The following is a 17,183-nucleotide window of genomic DNA, read 5'->3' as shown; positions in this document are numbered from 1 at the left end:
AGAACGTACCCAACAGTTCAGATGCTACAGGATACATTTGCAGAGCCACTTCTGTGCTTGAGATCAGCCAAGCACAAGAACAACTGCTCTTGGGATGCAAGTGAACTTGAGTATAAGCACTCCTTCATCTCAACTGGGCTTTCTAGCCAAGCAAAAGATAATCCCAAGGCTTCCTTCTAAGGGGAGATGAGTTTAAGTTACCTACTGTAAGAGAGGTTGCATTCTTGTGCTTCTTTTCGTAGAAGGTGCAAATCAGGAGGAAGGATCTCAACAGGATTTGGTTACTTGCAGCACCAGACATGTAAATTCTGTTTGTTATTTTGCATGTCACTATCAGTTTGTGTACCTGTACTGATCTGATTGTGCAGTTCATATTAAAAAACTCAAACACACGGTATGGCTCTTTATCTTATTTGTACAAATCAGTGGCTAAAGACAAGGAATCATTCTACTGATGTTTCTTAGCAGCAATCTACTCTGCAGTAGAGATTAAAACATCAAAAATACACCTTGCATTGGAGTGTGTAGGACAGTATGACCTTCAAAGCTACTAAAACATCAAGAAGCTCCTAATTTTTTAAAAGTCATTTTCTTGATATTTTGACAGCAGTTTCAAGCACCGATACAATCCTATCAAGCTATTAAAATTATCCTAAAAATTCTTTAAAAACAGAATTAATTGATAATAGCTCCTAAAGCCTCATACTTGCAGAAGATAATCTATGCCTCCTAATCTATAGCACCCTACTGTTGAGATAATTAACAATTAAAATAAGAATAGTTAAGACATCGGAGGTAGCGATTTACTCTTCCTTGTAATTGGATTTGGTGATAAGAATATATTTGAAATTACAAAACAGCTGTCTTATGTGTAGAAAGATTTCAAATTTTTAGCAGTTTGAAACACACAGGTAGTTTCTGCTTAAGGCATCTTGAAGACACTGTCAGCACACAATGGCTGAAATTGTACAACTATCCTTAAGCTTAATGGTGTCCCAGAACTCCTAAAACTAACACAGCTGAATTGTTCACAAAAAAATGGCAAAACTGATGGAAATTTGTTTTTACAGGCAGTCACTAATGCATCAAGACATGATAAAGTGAGAATTATTCTGCAATATTTCACCAGCCAGTTGTATGAGCATATAGTACCTTCAAAGCTCTTCCTAACAAGATACCTAAGCATGAATAATGGTGTGAGCCTTGCTCTGCTTCATTTACTTGCAGCCTTTAAATGGAGACCTACACACTACGAGGATATTCATGTGTGTTTAATCCTTTGGGCTTAACTCCATGATAACAAGACCTTTGTGAAGACATCTGCAAAGCAAATGTCTCATCTACAGTTTTGAACTTTGTACAGGGGAAGAGTTATGAAGGTGCACCCTATGGATTACCCAGCTCTGGCAAAGTAAGCTAAGTCAGTTCATGGATGTAACATCACCAAAGAGTGATGAGGCTCTGCAGAAATCATCCCCAGCTCTTCAGTAAGTGCTGCTCAGTAAACCCAACTCTGTAGAGAGATGTACCACAATCAACATTGAGGTTATTAGAGACACGACTTGCAAAACAACAGAGGATTCCAAGGTTTTATTTGGCAACACATACAAGCAGAAGAGCATATAAATTGAACTGCACATTACCCAACCCCAAACTTCGCTTTATCCTCTTTCATAAACTGCTTAACTCTAACTTAAGTTAGAATCTGAGTTTGCTGCTCACCTAAAGTATTTCTACAACTGTAGTCCTTCCTTATCTCAAAATTCTGCTTAACTACGAAGTTCAGCACAGGGTCACAAAAATAAATGTGTATATGTACATATATAACATATATGTACAGAATGCCAAGTAAGCAGCAAGGTCCCCCAAGCTTCTATTAATTAGATCCCCCAAAGGTTATGTTTTTCAGAATTTTATAGTCCTTGTACCTATGAAGCTTTTAAGTCTCCCTTTGTCTTGTAAGAGAGAAAAATGCCAGCCATGACACTTGTGATAAAGTTCAAGATGAGCTGACAACTTCCTGCACACTATTAAATCACTGTCTTCCCCCTCCCCCAATGATCCACAAGTTTTTATTCACAATTTCCAGTACTGGACCTGACTCAGCTTAGCTTAGGAGGGCACAGACAGCCATCCCTGCTACTGCATTTTCAGGAAATAAGAATTGATTAAATTAATTAAAGGATCCTACAGAATCCAGAAGACTAGGTAAGGTCAATTCTTGCAAGGCATCCAGTGCATTAAGTCAAGAGGCTCAGGATCAAAGCTTCTGATTTTGCATTCATTACATGTACTTTTTTCTAATGGCTGGTACCTTTAAGATCTGGACCAGAACTCCTACTGCATTAAGTATTACACAGACACAAGGCAGAAAAAAGAATTTTTTTGATTATCAGATATTAATGTAAGAATTTAAGGCTAGGAGGCTTAAGAGATATGGACAAAAAAAAACCAACCCAGATACAAAACAGTGAAAGAGCCACAGCTTCTGACTCCTATACTTGTGCTCCATATCATGAGCTGTCATTTTTGCCATATGCTTCTTATTAAATAACACTGCTGCTTCAGTTCAGGAAAGCCATGCTCCTTGGGGACAGTCTCATCTTCTTCTCTTAGGAGGTATGACTAAAACATTACTGGTAGTAATACTTTAAAAGCAATTGAAGAGTTCTTGACTTTCTCTCTACGCCAAAGAAAATTAATCTTAGCAGTTTTGGACTTCAGTAAACCATTCGATATAGTGACAAATAGGAAAATATTAACAATATTAGAAAGGACACATTAGTACAATGATGAGACAGTTACCCTAAGAACTGGGCTGAAGATTGAAAATAATGGCCTGAAGATTGAAAACAATGGCCTGCAAGGAGATCATCAGTGACCTTGGGTACGATCTTTGGAGTATCTTAAGAATGAAAACACTCAATGATCTTAACACAATGTCTCAACAAGGTAATGAAATCTGCTGATGAGAAAGTCAGAAGCCATGCCAATGCAGGGAACTGGGGTATCATAAAAAGTAACAGACAAACCTGAGGGCAAGAAATAGAAATGTAAGAATGCAGTGTGCAAGGTCATATACTTTGGGAACAACAGCAGCTTCTTCTATACACAAAAGTACCATCAGCTGGAATAGAAAGATCATTGGCTGTTAAGCCACACTATTATAATAGCTGAACAAGACCACACCTGAACGATGTATAGCCTTGGTCTTCCTAGAATTTAAAACTGAACAGCTAAGAGAGCACTCAGGGTAACAGAGAAATGGAAAGCTTATCTTGCAAGAGGAACAGCTTGTTTTACCCGAACAAAACTCAAAGCTGAGATGAGGTTATGGTTTACCACCACGATGGTGGTCAACAGTGAAGAAAAGAGATGGAGGACAGGATCTACTCAGTTAAACAACGATACTGCTTGAGGAAGGACAGGTACATGCTGGTCACAAACAATCCCAGGAATACGGATTCCTACCTGCTGGAGCAATAAGAGCCTGCTGAAGTCTCCCAATAGGCTTTTGTGCCCTCAGCTACATCTGCCTGCAGCATAGAGAATTTAATCAGTTTCTTAAGAGGATATAATAAAGGTTGACTGAAACAAGAAGCTGGGCATGAAACAGGAAGTCCCAGTCCAATGCTCCTGGGATTTAAAGAATATCAAGGAGCATTCAGAAACTGAAAGAGTGCTGGCTTACGTACATAATAAGCAACAAATTGGATGAGCTTTTCTGTGTGTTTTGTACACATGTATCCTAATTTCTCATTCTTTTTTGTTTATGAGAAAATTATATCAAAAAAGCTCTTTGGAATAGTTCCAAACCTTCTATTTTTTTGACCAAGTTCCTTACAAACAGCATAGAATTCAAGACATTAAAACTTATGCGTGCTCCAAAGGAAAATCAAGCAAAAAAGGTCAATTGTGCAATCCTGGTCTACAAAAATGAAAGGATAAAAAAGAACCTAGGATGTGGTCGTGTATTTTGTGGTTAAAGCCCATATGGTTCTCTGATAAAGCATTCTTTTTAGTCTGTTTAAAACACTCCACAGGCTAACCAAGATCCCATAAATACATGATGTAACATATTTTAAGAGTTTTACTTAGGAATTTTGCTCCCTCATTTCTCCTTGTAATTGCTCTGTTTATTACTTGTACAAAGACCTCACATCTGTTACTAGATTGCACAAAATTTCCTTTCACTGAGGTAGGTTTGGACCTTGTTCAGAGACTTGCTGCAGTGAGAGTCAGCACAAACACTTTGCATACTTCTTGAAACAATAAACGTGCACATCCAACAGTGTGCTGAGCTGGACAGTGCTCATCCACACCCTGTGCTGCACGCTGGCTGCATCAAAATAAGAAATGACAAGGTGCCAACCTGAGTGCTAATTCCTTCCTCATTCTTTCCAGAGCACTCAAGATGTTAATTTTGTAATTCACTTAAGTGGGTTTACTCCATGGATAACATTACATACAGGTCAGGTAAATCTCACCCAGTGATGGCTATCTCTTTCAGGTGAGCTTGGACCTGGAACAACCCTCCTCAGCAGGTCAGGGTTTGTCTAGTTCACTCTCAGGAATTTAAGTAAGCTGAAAAAAAAGCCAAAGGCGATGATCACAGCTTTATGATCACTTTTATTTGTTAATGCAATAGCAAACATCTCTCCGGGCACTATCTGCTGAACTCCCCAGAAGTTTGCTGCCAAAGAGCTGAGTATAGTTCCCAGCATTGTCTCATTTGATAGGACAAGGAGGAATGGTTTTAAACTGAGACAGGGGAGGTTTAGGTTAGATCTTAGGAGGAAGTTTTTCAGCCAGAGGGTGGTGAGGCACTGGAACAGGTTGCCCAAGGAGGCTGTGGATGCCCCATCCCTGCAGGCATTCAAGGCCAGGCTGGATGTGGCTCTGGGCAGCCTGGTCTGCTGGTTGGTGACCTGCACATAGCAGGGGGTTGGAACTGGATGAGCATTGTGGTCCTTTGCAACCCAGGCCGTTCTGTGATTCTATGAAGCTCTTTCAGTACAGGCAGAGACAACAGAGCACAACTGTTACATCCTTGTACCTGAGCACATCCAAAGATATACCACCTTCACATGGGTTACAATAGGATCAGGCTGTTTTGACAGCCTACACTGAGTAGCCATTACAAAATAGCTACGTAAGATGTAAGCTGAATATACCATGGTGCAGTTCAGACAGCTTCTGTAACAAGTACGTCATGACTTTCTCTGCCTACTGAAATTAATGAGTAAAATACAATGGTGTAGCTAATTAATAGAAGCTTTTTCTTACTATGTGATCCTCTGTACTTAAAACAGAATAATCATAGAAAGAAGAATGCCAAGAATTCCAGTAAGTATAATGCTGGTATAGAAGAAAGCCATGGAGAGATTACCCACAGCACTGGACTTCATGGTAAGCAGCACCTAGAGATCTCAACATGACTGCAGACAGCCCACTGTGCAGCTTCCACACGTGAACAAAATACAAGCTTTGGCTCAAAGAAGTTGTGATCTAAAAAGATTGGCATTAACAGTTGCAATAAATAATGTTCTGGAAAGTAAATGATTTATTTTAGATACGAATAATGCAGATCACTGCTGTGAAATTCAGACATACCTAAACACTCCCACACAACTGAAGTTCATTAGATATCTTTGCAGAAATCAGTGTAATGCACACAGAAAGGAATATATTCAAAACTACTCATGTGCACCAAGTGGTTCTAAATTAGTTGTAATCATTCAGGAAAAACACACATCATTGTGGGCTACTCAAAGAAAACATACTTGCAATCAATACATAAGTCATCAGCAAAACCAGATGTTAGGCTGGGATCAGGGAACAACACAAATCTGATTCTTCTGTCTGTATAATCTTAGGATCACAAAATCTTACAATGGTTTGGATTGAAAGAGGCCTTAAAGCCCACCCAGTTCAAACCTGCTATGGGCCAAGGCACCTCCCAGCAGCACAGACTGCCCAAAGCCCCATCCAACCTGGCTCTGAGCACAGCCAGGAATAAACCATCCACATCTTCTCTGGGCAGCCTGTGCCATGGCCTCATCACTCCCTAAGTGAACTTATTCCTTACATCTAATCTATCCTTTTAGCTTAAAGCCATTATCTCTTGTCTAGTCAGTGCATGCCCTTGTAAGAAGTACTTCACCATCTTTCCTGTAGGCCTTTTTTAGGTACTGGAAGGCTGCTAGAAGGTCTCCCCAGAACCTTCTCCAAGCTGAACATCAGCTCTCAGCTACCTCCACAGGAGAGGTATTCCAGCCCTCCAAGCATCCCTGTGGCCTCCTTGGGACCCACTCCAACAGATCCATGTCTTTCCTGTATTGAGTACCCCAGGCTGAATGCAGTACTCCATCCTGGATCTCACGAGGGCAGAGTAGAGGGAGTCAATCACCACCCTGACCTGCTGGTCATACTGCTTTGGATGCAGCCCAGGATATGGTTGGCTTTCTGAAGCACAAACACACCATCGCCTCTTGCTGAGCTTCTCATTCCACACATCACCCAATTCCTGCTCAGGGCTGTTCTCAAATCCTTCTCTGTATTTGTGCTTGGGATTGCTCTGACCCAGCTGCAGAACCTTGCACTTGCCTCCGTTTAACTGCACGAGGTTTGTGCAGGCCCATGCTTCCAGCCTGTCCAGGTCCTTCTGGATAGCAGATCCCTTCCTTCCAGCACACCAACTGCTCCATTCAGCACTCAGTCTCACTATCTGTCACCAACAAAGATGTTGAATAGTACTGGTTCTGAGGAAGACCACTTATCACTGGTCTTCACTTGGACATTGCAACACTGACCACAACTCTCCGAATGTGACCAGTCAAACCAGTTCCTTATCCACCAAGTGGTCTATCCATCAAATATACATCTCAAGGATGTTGTTCAAGACAGTGTCAAATGCTTTACACAAGCCCAGGCAGATGTTGACAGCTGCTTTTCCTATATAAACCAAACCTATAACCCCACTACAGAAGACCACCAGATTTTTCAGGCATGATTTGCCCTTAGTGAAGCCATGCTGCTGTCACCAACCACCTTTCTGCTCATCATATGCCTCAGTGTAGTCTCCAGGAAGATCTGCTCAGTGATGTTGCTAGGCAGAGAGGTGAGACTGACTGGTCTGTAGTTCCCTGGGTCTTTCTTTTTTTCCCTTTTTAAAAACAGGGGTTGCGTTTCCATTTTCCAATCAGTGGTAACATCACTCTGGAAAAATGGTAATCAGTGCTGCTCCAGTGCCTTCTCACCTAACCCAGATCACTAAAAATTAAAATGCAGAATCACAGAAGTTCAGAGTTGTTGAGGTTGGAAGGGACCTCTGGAGGTCATCTGATCTAACCTTGCTGCTTAAGCAGTGCTACTGAGAGCAGGTTGCCCAGCAAAAACAAAAAAGGTCCAGAGAAGAGTGATAATACACGTTACTAGATGCAAATTAAAAGACTTCACTTGAGAACATTTAAGAGAAAGAAGGTTTAGCTCAGGGAGGAGGTAAGTAGTACATCGACAGTAGTGTATAAGATGAATGATCATGGGAAGATAAATGCCACGTTTTTATTTTTTCACAGATACTTGGGCAAAAGGGATCTCCAACTTTTCAAACACATTTTAGCATATAAAATTAAACTAGGTATAATTAGCTCTCCCAAGGTACCCCAAAGATCTTTGCAGGACTTAAAAGGAATTACATATTTATGTGAATAATAAGAATGCCCACAGCTGCAACAGCAGGATACTCTGAAAATCAGGATAAGGAAGCTTTTGTCTACAGCTATAAGATTTGTAGCCACATGTGAATTAGCCACTGACCAGAGAGGAAGATAAGAGAGAAAGACAAACACTGTCATCATCACCACCTGTGTTACTGCTGAGCCTCTAAGCTTCAGCTGAGACAGAATTCCACAGTGTTAGGTGCAGTACAGGGACCTCCTGTGCCAGAGAGAAAAGATAGAGCTGGAAAAGATGCACGAGGACAACATGGATGCTCTTTAATGAGTCTGACCTGGGCTGATAATAAGCAGCCCATCATTCAGTGTTCTTCAAACATTCTTTCACATACTCATGTTTTCCCAGAAGGAATTCAGGTGGAACTGAGGTTGCCTGTACACCACCCCACCTTACATAATGCCCTGACACAGTTCTACAATCAATGCAAGTGCAAAACAAGCAGTTGGGTGCTGCACCTGTTAAGAATCCAGAGGTACGCTCTGAAGTTGCCCCAGAAGGAGCCAACTGATGCTTTCAAAAAACAATATGTTAAGAGATCTCAGAGATCCTCTGATGCATTGGTGCTAGCAGAGCCAGCAAAAATGACATTAGCCTACGTGATACGTATCGATCATACCTCACTCAAAACATTTGGGTACAAACAGAGATCTCTGATGCCAGTTGTATGAGAATTGCCATGATTCTATGAGAAGACAATGGTATACCTTAGGATGAAATCCTGTTTTTTCACCTTCATGAGCAGGAGACGTAATACTGAAGCATCTACTGGCTCTAAAGAAATGCACAATATCTGGACTAGAGAAGAATTCCTGTTTTTAAAATATGGGCTTGCCACATGAGATAGTACTGTTACAGGTCAGACTGACAAGGCTCCCTTTGCAAATGTTGATTTCAGTTATTTTGACCTTGGCAAAAAATAAATAAAAAAAAATATCTGGAGTCTGTTGCAAGGAATTGCCCCTCCCACAGATCTCTCTTTTTAATACTAAAGAGAGAGAGAGAACAAAGATACAAAAAGCACCTGAGCTCCCTGAAGAAGAAAAGTAACTCATTAGCTGCTGAATCCTTCCAGACAGCAGTGCCTGGTGAGCACTTTGGACTCAGATATGCTACTACTACATTTTGCTGCGTGCTATCTGCCACACAACTGGGATTTGCTTACACCTGATTAAAATAGGAAGCTTGCATATTATGCATATCTAAGAGGGAATGTAGCTTGATCTAATGCAAAATAAGAAAGATACTGACTGTGTAGCAAGCAGAAAATGGCTGCTCTTGCATTTTATGAAGACATACAGCAATGACCCTGAGTTGAACCTCTTGAACTTTCCGACAACAAAATGATTTTGTCTAAGTTGTAAAATGAAATTCACCAAATGCCTTTGCAGAAGTGCCTGTACTCATGGATCTCAAAGCACTTCACAGGTACGAACAGAAAACAAAGATCCTAAAAAAAATAAAATAAAATTCCTTCCTTAGATCTCAGAGGACTTAATGCAGTTAAACCTCCCACTGTGACTTGCTGACTAACAAACACCTTAGAATAGAATAGAAAGAAATGGAAAGTAATGTGAAGAAGTCATCCAGCATTTCCCTCTGCACTGAGATCAAGTATATCAGAAAAACCCTGACAGGTTTTAGATAATTTGTTCCAGAGAAAAATTCCACAGTTTTTATAGATAACTTCAGTGCTCAACCATCCATAAAGCTAGGAAGTTTTGCCTAAGACCTAACACAAATCCTCCTTGGTAAGCTGAAGGTTATGGACTTTGAGCTCCTTGCTCAGCCCTCCTCCTTTGGTTTGGCTCAGTGTTTTACAGTCCAGATCACTGAGTCACAGAAAAGTTCAATGATATCTGAGGGTCACACATGCAGCAACACATAACTCTCAGCACTCCCCACCTCTCAGCACTGGCTCAGAAAAGCCCGAGGAAGGCAAGGAGAATTTCCAAGCCCACTGATGGATGTTGTTACACTGATGAGAAACTGATGTTCTGTTTCTAACAATATACAAGCCTAATGGAAGAGACCAAAAGACATTACTTCCTGCTCTGTTGTCAGCTTGAAGAGGGAGAAACACAATGAATCCAAAACTTACATCTCCTCCAAAGCCTCGCACAGGAAACTTAGATCCCCTATGGGGCTGGTATTAAGGTTCTGCTAGAAGACATAACCAAGAGTAATGGGATGAAATTAACTAAGAAAATTTCCTAACTGAATTTCAGGAGCTAATAGAGCTCTCATTTTCCCCAGGGAAGCTGTGGAAGCCCCGGCGCTCAGGAGAGCTGCAGTAATAGTGCTTTCACAATCGGAAGAATTTCTAATAACGCATGTCAGACCTGATATCACTCAGAGCCAGAACCATGCACAGGGCTCTGCTGGCTTGCTGGGACCGCTGCAGAAGTTGCTTCTTCAGGAGGATGGACAACAAAAATCAAAGGATATTGTTCAACAATGCCAGTGCAACCGCCAGCATGACCGTGCTTTCAGCCAGAGCAGGAGCTCATCTAAGTCAAACCAAAAGACAAAACTGATATGCAAACAAGAAGAATCATGGAAAATTTGTAAGGTTTCTTTTGGTAAGCCTTCCCTTCCCTTCGCTCTCAGTCATCCGTACCTGTCATTTGCCCTGCTTTGGCATGCCCTCATTGCAATGCAAGCTGAATCAATTCACAAAAATGGAGGGGGAAACACTGTTGGGTTTTTTTCTGAATCAAGCTGAATTGGCAGGTATTTCCATCCGACAAGAAACATATCTGGCACAATGCAGCATGGCAGGAGCAAGGAAACCGAGGAGGAGGAATTGAGAAGGGTGATGAGACAGGATAACACCTAAAGGAGGAGATGGTGACAAACTGTTAATTCAGCTCAGCTATATCATGAAACCATACCCTCAGTATCTTAGGAAATCTAAACTCATTTCTTTTATGAATAAAGCTGCCTTGGATCACAAAGCCAAGTGAAGCACCTGACTCCATTTTGCCATTTATGCAATGGGGATAATAGGTATCAGTATCATCTACTGCCTTTAATTTTAATACATCTTTACAAAAGGATGCTTCAAGAGCAAAGTAAAGTATTACAATTAAAAGAACACACGCAATCAAACCAAATAACCTTCAACCAGAAAGAAAAGCCCCTCCTTTCTAGATAACTGAAATACTTCAACTAATGGATTATTCATGTTGTCTAGAGCACAATCTATAGTTATTTTAATTTTTGGATAAAGCATATACTTAAAAAAGCCAACAATGCTCAGGCCCTCCCTCCCATCAGGGTTTAGTGGCACTTAACAAGAGTGCCTTAAAATGGGTGTATTGCCATCGATCCTGCTGCTGATCTCAGATCATTCTTCAGTAACAATCTGCCTGAAAGAAAAAGATAAACTTCAGCTGCAACATATGATTAGAGAAGCACAAATAACTTAAAGAAAAAAGACAGACAAGATGACACAGCTTCATTAAAAGAAGAAAAAAAGCCCTAAGGGGATTTTCAATTTCATAGTTCTAATGAGAGGGGTTGAAAAAGAGGTAAAGCAGAGGAAAAGAAAATCTTTAGGACGAGATGTAACGCAGAACAACAAGAAACTGAACCAGAAACAGACTTTCAAGTTTAACCTCAGGTTTGAACAGAAAGGACTGCTGAAGTCTTAGCTCTATTCCCAAAGGAGGGTAAAGCCACACGACAACATCACCACTCACAAAACTCAGCATATTTCATGAGTAGGAGGCTCAAGAAGAGAACAGGTCAAGGTTGATATCACTAGCACAGCAGTGAGAGGGAGCTTGCACTGCAGTTGTCTGAACCACACCTAGTCTGAAGTTAAATATAGAACTTTACTTTCTGGAACTATTGCTCCTCTTAACCTTCAGAACATAAATATTCAGAGCAATATTTGGAGAGAAAAAAAAAAAAAAAGGAGAGAGAGGGAGAACAAGACCTTCTGGATCTATTGTCCGAAATCTAAGCCCAGCGAGTAATAAACTACCCTGGGAGAATTTCCAAAAGAGCAGTAAAGACTGGAGAATTGAATTACAGAGACCGCAAGCACTATTCTGGAAATCCAGTGTAAACCAATTAGTTTCTTTAATACACACACCCCACAAAAAGACACTTATGCACATCAGATACTTCGATATATGTGCTGGTCTAACTGTAAGCTTAATTATGATATTGCTGCCAACGTGATGGAATTAATTGCATTGCAATTATTGTAGATTTGTGTTTTGAAAAGTCCTCGTCTTTCTTCTTCAGTACATGGGACAAATCCTGACTTGTTCAGTGCATTTTCGGTTGGGAAGCACTTGTCATTTTTACAATCAAATTCAGATTCTTTCCTTGAAGTGCTCTCAGCTTTGATACACTGACTTTTAGCAACCGCATTTCATCCCAACCGACTCTCAGTCAATAGCACATACCACAATTAACTCACACAGCAGCCCAAGACTTTGATCCTCACCAAAGCCTGTTTTGCTGCTTCACAGCAACATTTCAAAAGTGTACAAGAAAAAGTAGCTTTGCATCACCTACACAAGAGTTCCCATTAACGTCTACATTCGGCCCTCTTATCATTAGGCATTTAAATAAATCACTGAAGTAGGTCTTGTTGCAGAAGAGACCTCTCTTGTACTTAGGGAGAAGGGTGCCTAGAGAGAATTGCCTTCTGGATCCCTACTTCTCATTGCTGACTAGCCAGAAAGCCCAGGTGAACAAACACTTTATGGAGATACCCAAAAAAGAAGCTCAAAACTAGGTGCCTAAATCCCTGCATGCACCAACAGCACATTAAGATGCTGCAGGACATACAAATGCAGCACAATGAAACATGCATTTAATTAAGGAATATAGTCCATTAAAGTGAGTAAGATGCCTTTGCTCACAGTCAAAACTTAATCCTTTAGAGGAAAATGCAAATTACAGCTGAATGGCCCCAGTCCACACTCAATGCCAAACACTGGTTTGTGGGCCAAATGATGATTCCTAACCCTATGGCATCAAGCAAACCTGATCTGCTTGGGCGAGACAGCGGGAGTCTGGTTACCCTCGTGCTGACTGGTGCTTTGAGTCACATTACTGAAGAGCCTGGAGGACTTTGGTGACTTGGAAGTGAAGTTAGTCAGCCTCTTCATAGGGCTCCCAAGTGAGTGTTTTTCTCCCATCATTTCAAACTTGTCACATAAAACATCTTTAAGCTCAGCGAAGCCGATGAGCATCTAGCAGTTAAACAACCATATCCCAAACTTGCCTTTGTTTTATTGCCATACAGCTTTTACCACAGTTAGAGTTTACTGCATTCTTGCCTTTAGGTAAAAGTCTTGGCCATGCTTTCCAGTACCCACAACGTTGTGAAATTCAGTGTTTGTAGTGACCTAGCAAGGGTTTTGTAAATTATTTTTAAAGCCAGGATGAAGAGAACATGGCAGAAGCCTCCATTTAATTGACCAAAAAACAATAAAAGCCCTGCAGTAGAGGCCTTACAGAGCGCAAAACAAGACACAGTGAACAAAACCAAGAGTGGCTAAAAGAAGAAAGAGAGTAATACAAAATTAGATCAGGTGATTACATATCTGCATACAGTACTTGATGATTTCCAATGTCAGTGCTGACTTGCTTCCTTCAGTATACAAAAGGAAACCTTTCTAACAGACGTATACCAAACCACTGCAGCATCATCTGACATCAACAGTGTCACAGCAAAGACTGGATTTAGGAGAGATGTGGAGGAGAAAAGAACTTCCTTAACCATCTCCTTCTGCTCTGTGATTCCACAGTACCTTGAGTAAGGGAGCCTAAAGCACTGTCATAATGCAAACAGCAAATAACAGTAGGCAGGAAAACACCCACGGCCAAGATAGCTTTAATTCTACCTCAAAGCAACCAAATATTTTACATGCAAGTTAATAAGAGGATGGCATGGCCTTAAACGTACACAGAGCTGTAACATTTCTGTAATCCTTCACATGGCAATCAGGACAGCTGTACAAGCATTCTGAAGTACCAGACATTGTTCTCACACTGCAGAGGGGGACACACCAGGTAAATGCAAACCCCTCTGCTATCAGGACATTACACTAGATGGGTCTAGCAAAGCAGAACAGATTTTAAACATTTACAATATTTCCTTTGGGGAAATATTCAGCCAAAGCTGTGCAATACAGTGCCAGCACAGAGTATGGAAACAAACACTTAATTACTGGCCTCAGCCCTGCAAAGCTGCTGTGATGGCCTGCAGCCTCACCCACATATGTTCAGCTCAGTATTTTGGTATTAGGTAAGGTAGACACCCTCCTGATTTTAATCAGTTCCAAAGACCCTCGTGCAAATAAGAGGAAGGAGCAGCAGTAAAGAAATGGCAGAAGCACATCCTAAAAATCCAATGGCCAAGGATTCAATGGATTTGCAAACTAGGGTGGAACATAGTGCGTAAAGAACATCATCTAGTGCTTTCATGGAAAGGAGGTTCCTTACGCTCCTGGAGTTAAGAAAAGTCCTCCCTGTCATTTAGCTTTTATCAGAATTAAACATTCATCTCTGAACTATGTTTGAGTTCACTAAACCTCCATTATTATACGATATTACCCATAAAAGAGAGATTATTGTAAGGAAAGGGAAGGGAAAAGCACATAGGCAGCAAGGAGACCTGGCTCAGAGAGTGCTTCGTCTCCGCAGGAGTGAAGAGTAGGGAGCTCTAATGATCACCTACCACTCTGCATATGTATTTGAAATATCCACTTTGCACTGTACTGTTCCCAGTTCATGTAAAAGGGTTGTAAGAGCCTTTTTGGATAGGAAATCTATTGCTTGTTAAGGCAAAGTTCTGCATCCTGTACAATTACAGTGCTGCTGAAATGCCAGTATCAAATGTAAAATAACTTGAAACATTACGAGGCTAAACCAGGAAAGTGGGAAGGGGAAATGCAGAGTAAAAAGAGTGTGCAGAACTCCACCAAGAGAGAGGCAGGACTAGATTGGATGGAAAGGTTTCTGCAAAAGAAAAGGACGAACTGAATGACCACCAATGCTCTCACAATGAGCAATGGGAAAGACTCCTTAGCAGCTACAAAATATAATAGTGTACTCTCCAGAGGAGTACAGCACTTTTTAAAAACAAAAACAAGAGAAGGGCTGAAATAGTTCCTCCTACTCTATTATATGGAATTACGGTTAACACTTACTGGCATGTGCCATTCTAAAGTACACCCATGAAAACGAAGCTAGCAGGAAAAAAGGATATTTGCATTGGCTTTAAGTGCCCCTCTCCAGAGCCCCAAAATGACATACCTTTCCATAACAGCCAGGCATTCCTTTCTCCACGTGAACCGACTGCCTCGCCGTAGTCTGAAGGTCCCAGAGGTAGCTGTGACTGGGGGAGGTGTCTGTCTCCATTCTGGCTCTTCTATTGGGATGGGAGCTGGTCGCATGCTTAACGTAGCCCCTAGGGATAATAAACACTGCGTTTCCTAGTGGACTAAAAATCATGCCCATTTCCTCACTCCTGCTTGTGGAAAAAAAGACAAGACAGATGATGAAACCATTCAAACTAAATAGTAAAGCATCATCAAAAAAGATACCTTAAGGACACACAAAGCCAGCTAGAGTTCCCATTCCCAGCCAGACAAGTACCAGATACCCACAAACATCTAAGGATGACATAACTGAGCTTGTTGCCCTTGCTGAAGCCTCTTTGGAAGTGCTGTCTTGTCTTCATCAAGTGTCATAAAGAAGGGAGGAGCTGTACCACAACTGTCTTTATTTAGGCTGTGTTGCTACCACTCTGGCCACAAAATGGGAAATAATAATCAGCAGTCTCAGAAAGCACAGTGTAAGTTTATACCCCAAGATATTCTGACATGGCTGAAGAGCCAAGGAAACACTTGAAATCGCTCCACAGATAGAAGCACACACAGTGACCTGTGCAAACATGGGCCCGAGTGCCAGGCTGACTGCAGAAGTCACTGAAGGCAGATTAATATCACATCTTTCCACTTCAGCCCCCCCATCTATGGATATATTTCTCCTTTCAAGAAGCCGGAGCTGGAAAGCATCAAGAGAGAGATGGGAACTGGCACAGTGCCTTTAGGAAAAGCCCTTTGAAACTTACCCGAATCCTTGCACAACAGCCTCTCAGTTAATAAATCAAGATAAATCAAAACACAGAGACCAATCTTTCATATAGCCCTGGGTGAGGGGCATTTCTATGTGAAACAGGGGATGCTCTGAGAGACCTGTGCTCAGCAGCTACCCCTGGAGGGAAGGAAGAAAGAGCTGCTCTTACATGGAAAAAAATTCATACATAAATCATATGAAAAGCTAAATCATCACCCATATCCTATAAGCACCCTAAGCACAATTGGATTTCATGCATTCTAAAAGCCTGGTGTATTTTCCCTCCCCCAGAGTAGCAAGTGGCACCGCTCACACGAGGAGTGCTACTGTGTGCATGTTAAAGCAGGGCTGGGACAGGAGAGGCCTCTGGGTCTTGCTCAGAATGGTTAGGATTTAACCACGAAACCATACTGTTTTAGTAAAACAACATCACTCATTTTATAACACAGTTAAAGGGGTTAAGGGAACTTAAGAGTTTAACCAACAAGCAAATTCCTACAGCAAAAACCAAGGAATTAGCTATTTATGCATTTGGCTGTGCTTCTTTGCAGAAATGCCCAATGACTATTTTCCTTACTGGCACAGGGAGCAGAGCCCAGAAGCATTTACAAACTTTTCCCAGGAGAAGTCTACAGGAAGTGAATCCCATCACCTCTGCCTTGTGTGTACAAGGACAGTGATTCTTGCCAATTCCCAATTACTTCATTTTATTGACACATGAAATGTTTCCTATGTTGCGAATTCTTTTGGAGGCCATCGCAAGGAGAGTTCCCTATCTACTCTCTAATCTTTGCACGACTTGAGGTCTGGGTCAGCATCAGGTTTCTAGGCTTTAAATACTTCTCCACAATTAAAATATAAATATTATTCATTTATTTAAAAGAGCCTGGGGAGAATGGGACAAGGAATTAGCTTTCCCTGCACTGTCTTAGCTATGTACTGTCCCCACCTAAGGATTTCATTTGTATGTTCTCAAGAAAAAGGGGGAATATGAAATATCAGTGATGCCTAACATAAAGAGATGCAGAATAATTACATCAGATTTTGCAGACAAAGGCTGAAAAAACATCAGCATTTAAAGCATAAGTTTACTTCTGCTGCTGCCATGTTCACTTATTGAATTTTTATTTACTTTTTGTTGTTTGTTTAGTAGCCTTCCTATCAATTTACCTATCAATTTACCCATGTCTCTTTTCTACAGGGTAACATCAATATCAGCTGCTGATATGGGAGAAGCATGCTGTGCATTACAAGCAACTATACAACCCCTGTTTTTGCACATGAAGAGAGACAGAAGCACCTGAATGCATGCAGAGGCACAAGATATGCTGGGATCTATT

At 41.2% G+C, this 17,183-nt stretch overlaps 1 protein-coding gene across 22 annotated transcripts in view; it reads right to left on the bottom strand.

Annotated features, from left to right (window-relative positions):
• Positions 1-17,183, bottom strand: part of HMBOX1 (homeobox containing 1) — a 114,107-nt gene that overhangs the window by 18,521 nt on the left and 78,403 nt on the right. For all 22 annotated transcript variants that reach the window (XM_090136590.1, XM_090136594.1, XM_090136593.1 and 19 more), the window contains one exon: positions 15,019-15,172. In XM_090136590.1, the coding sequence (XP_089992716.1) occupies positions 15,019-15,172 (154 nt within the window). The remainder of the gene's footprint in view (positions 1-15,018; positions 15,173-17,183) is intronic.

This window comes from Phasianus colchicus, chromosome 2 (assembly GCF_987193195.1).
Source record: "Phasianus colchicus chromosome 2, bPhaCol1.hap1.1, whole genome shotgun sequence".
Classification (NCBI taxonomy): domain Eukaryota; kingdom Metazoa; phylum Chordata; class Aves; order Galliformes; family Phasianidae; genus Phasianus; species Phasianus colchicus.
The sequence above is the reverse complement of the archived record's forward strand: the minus strand, read 5'-3'. Positions and strand labels throughout refer to the sequence as shown.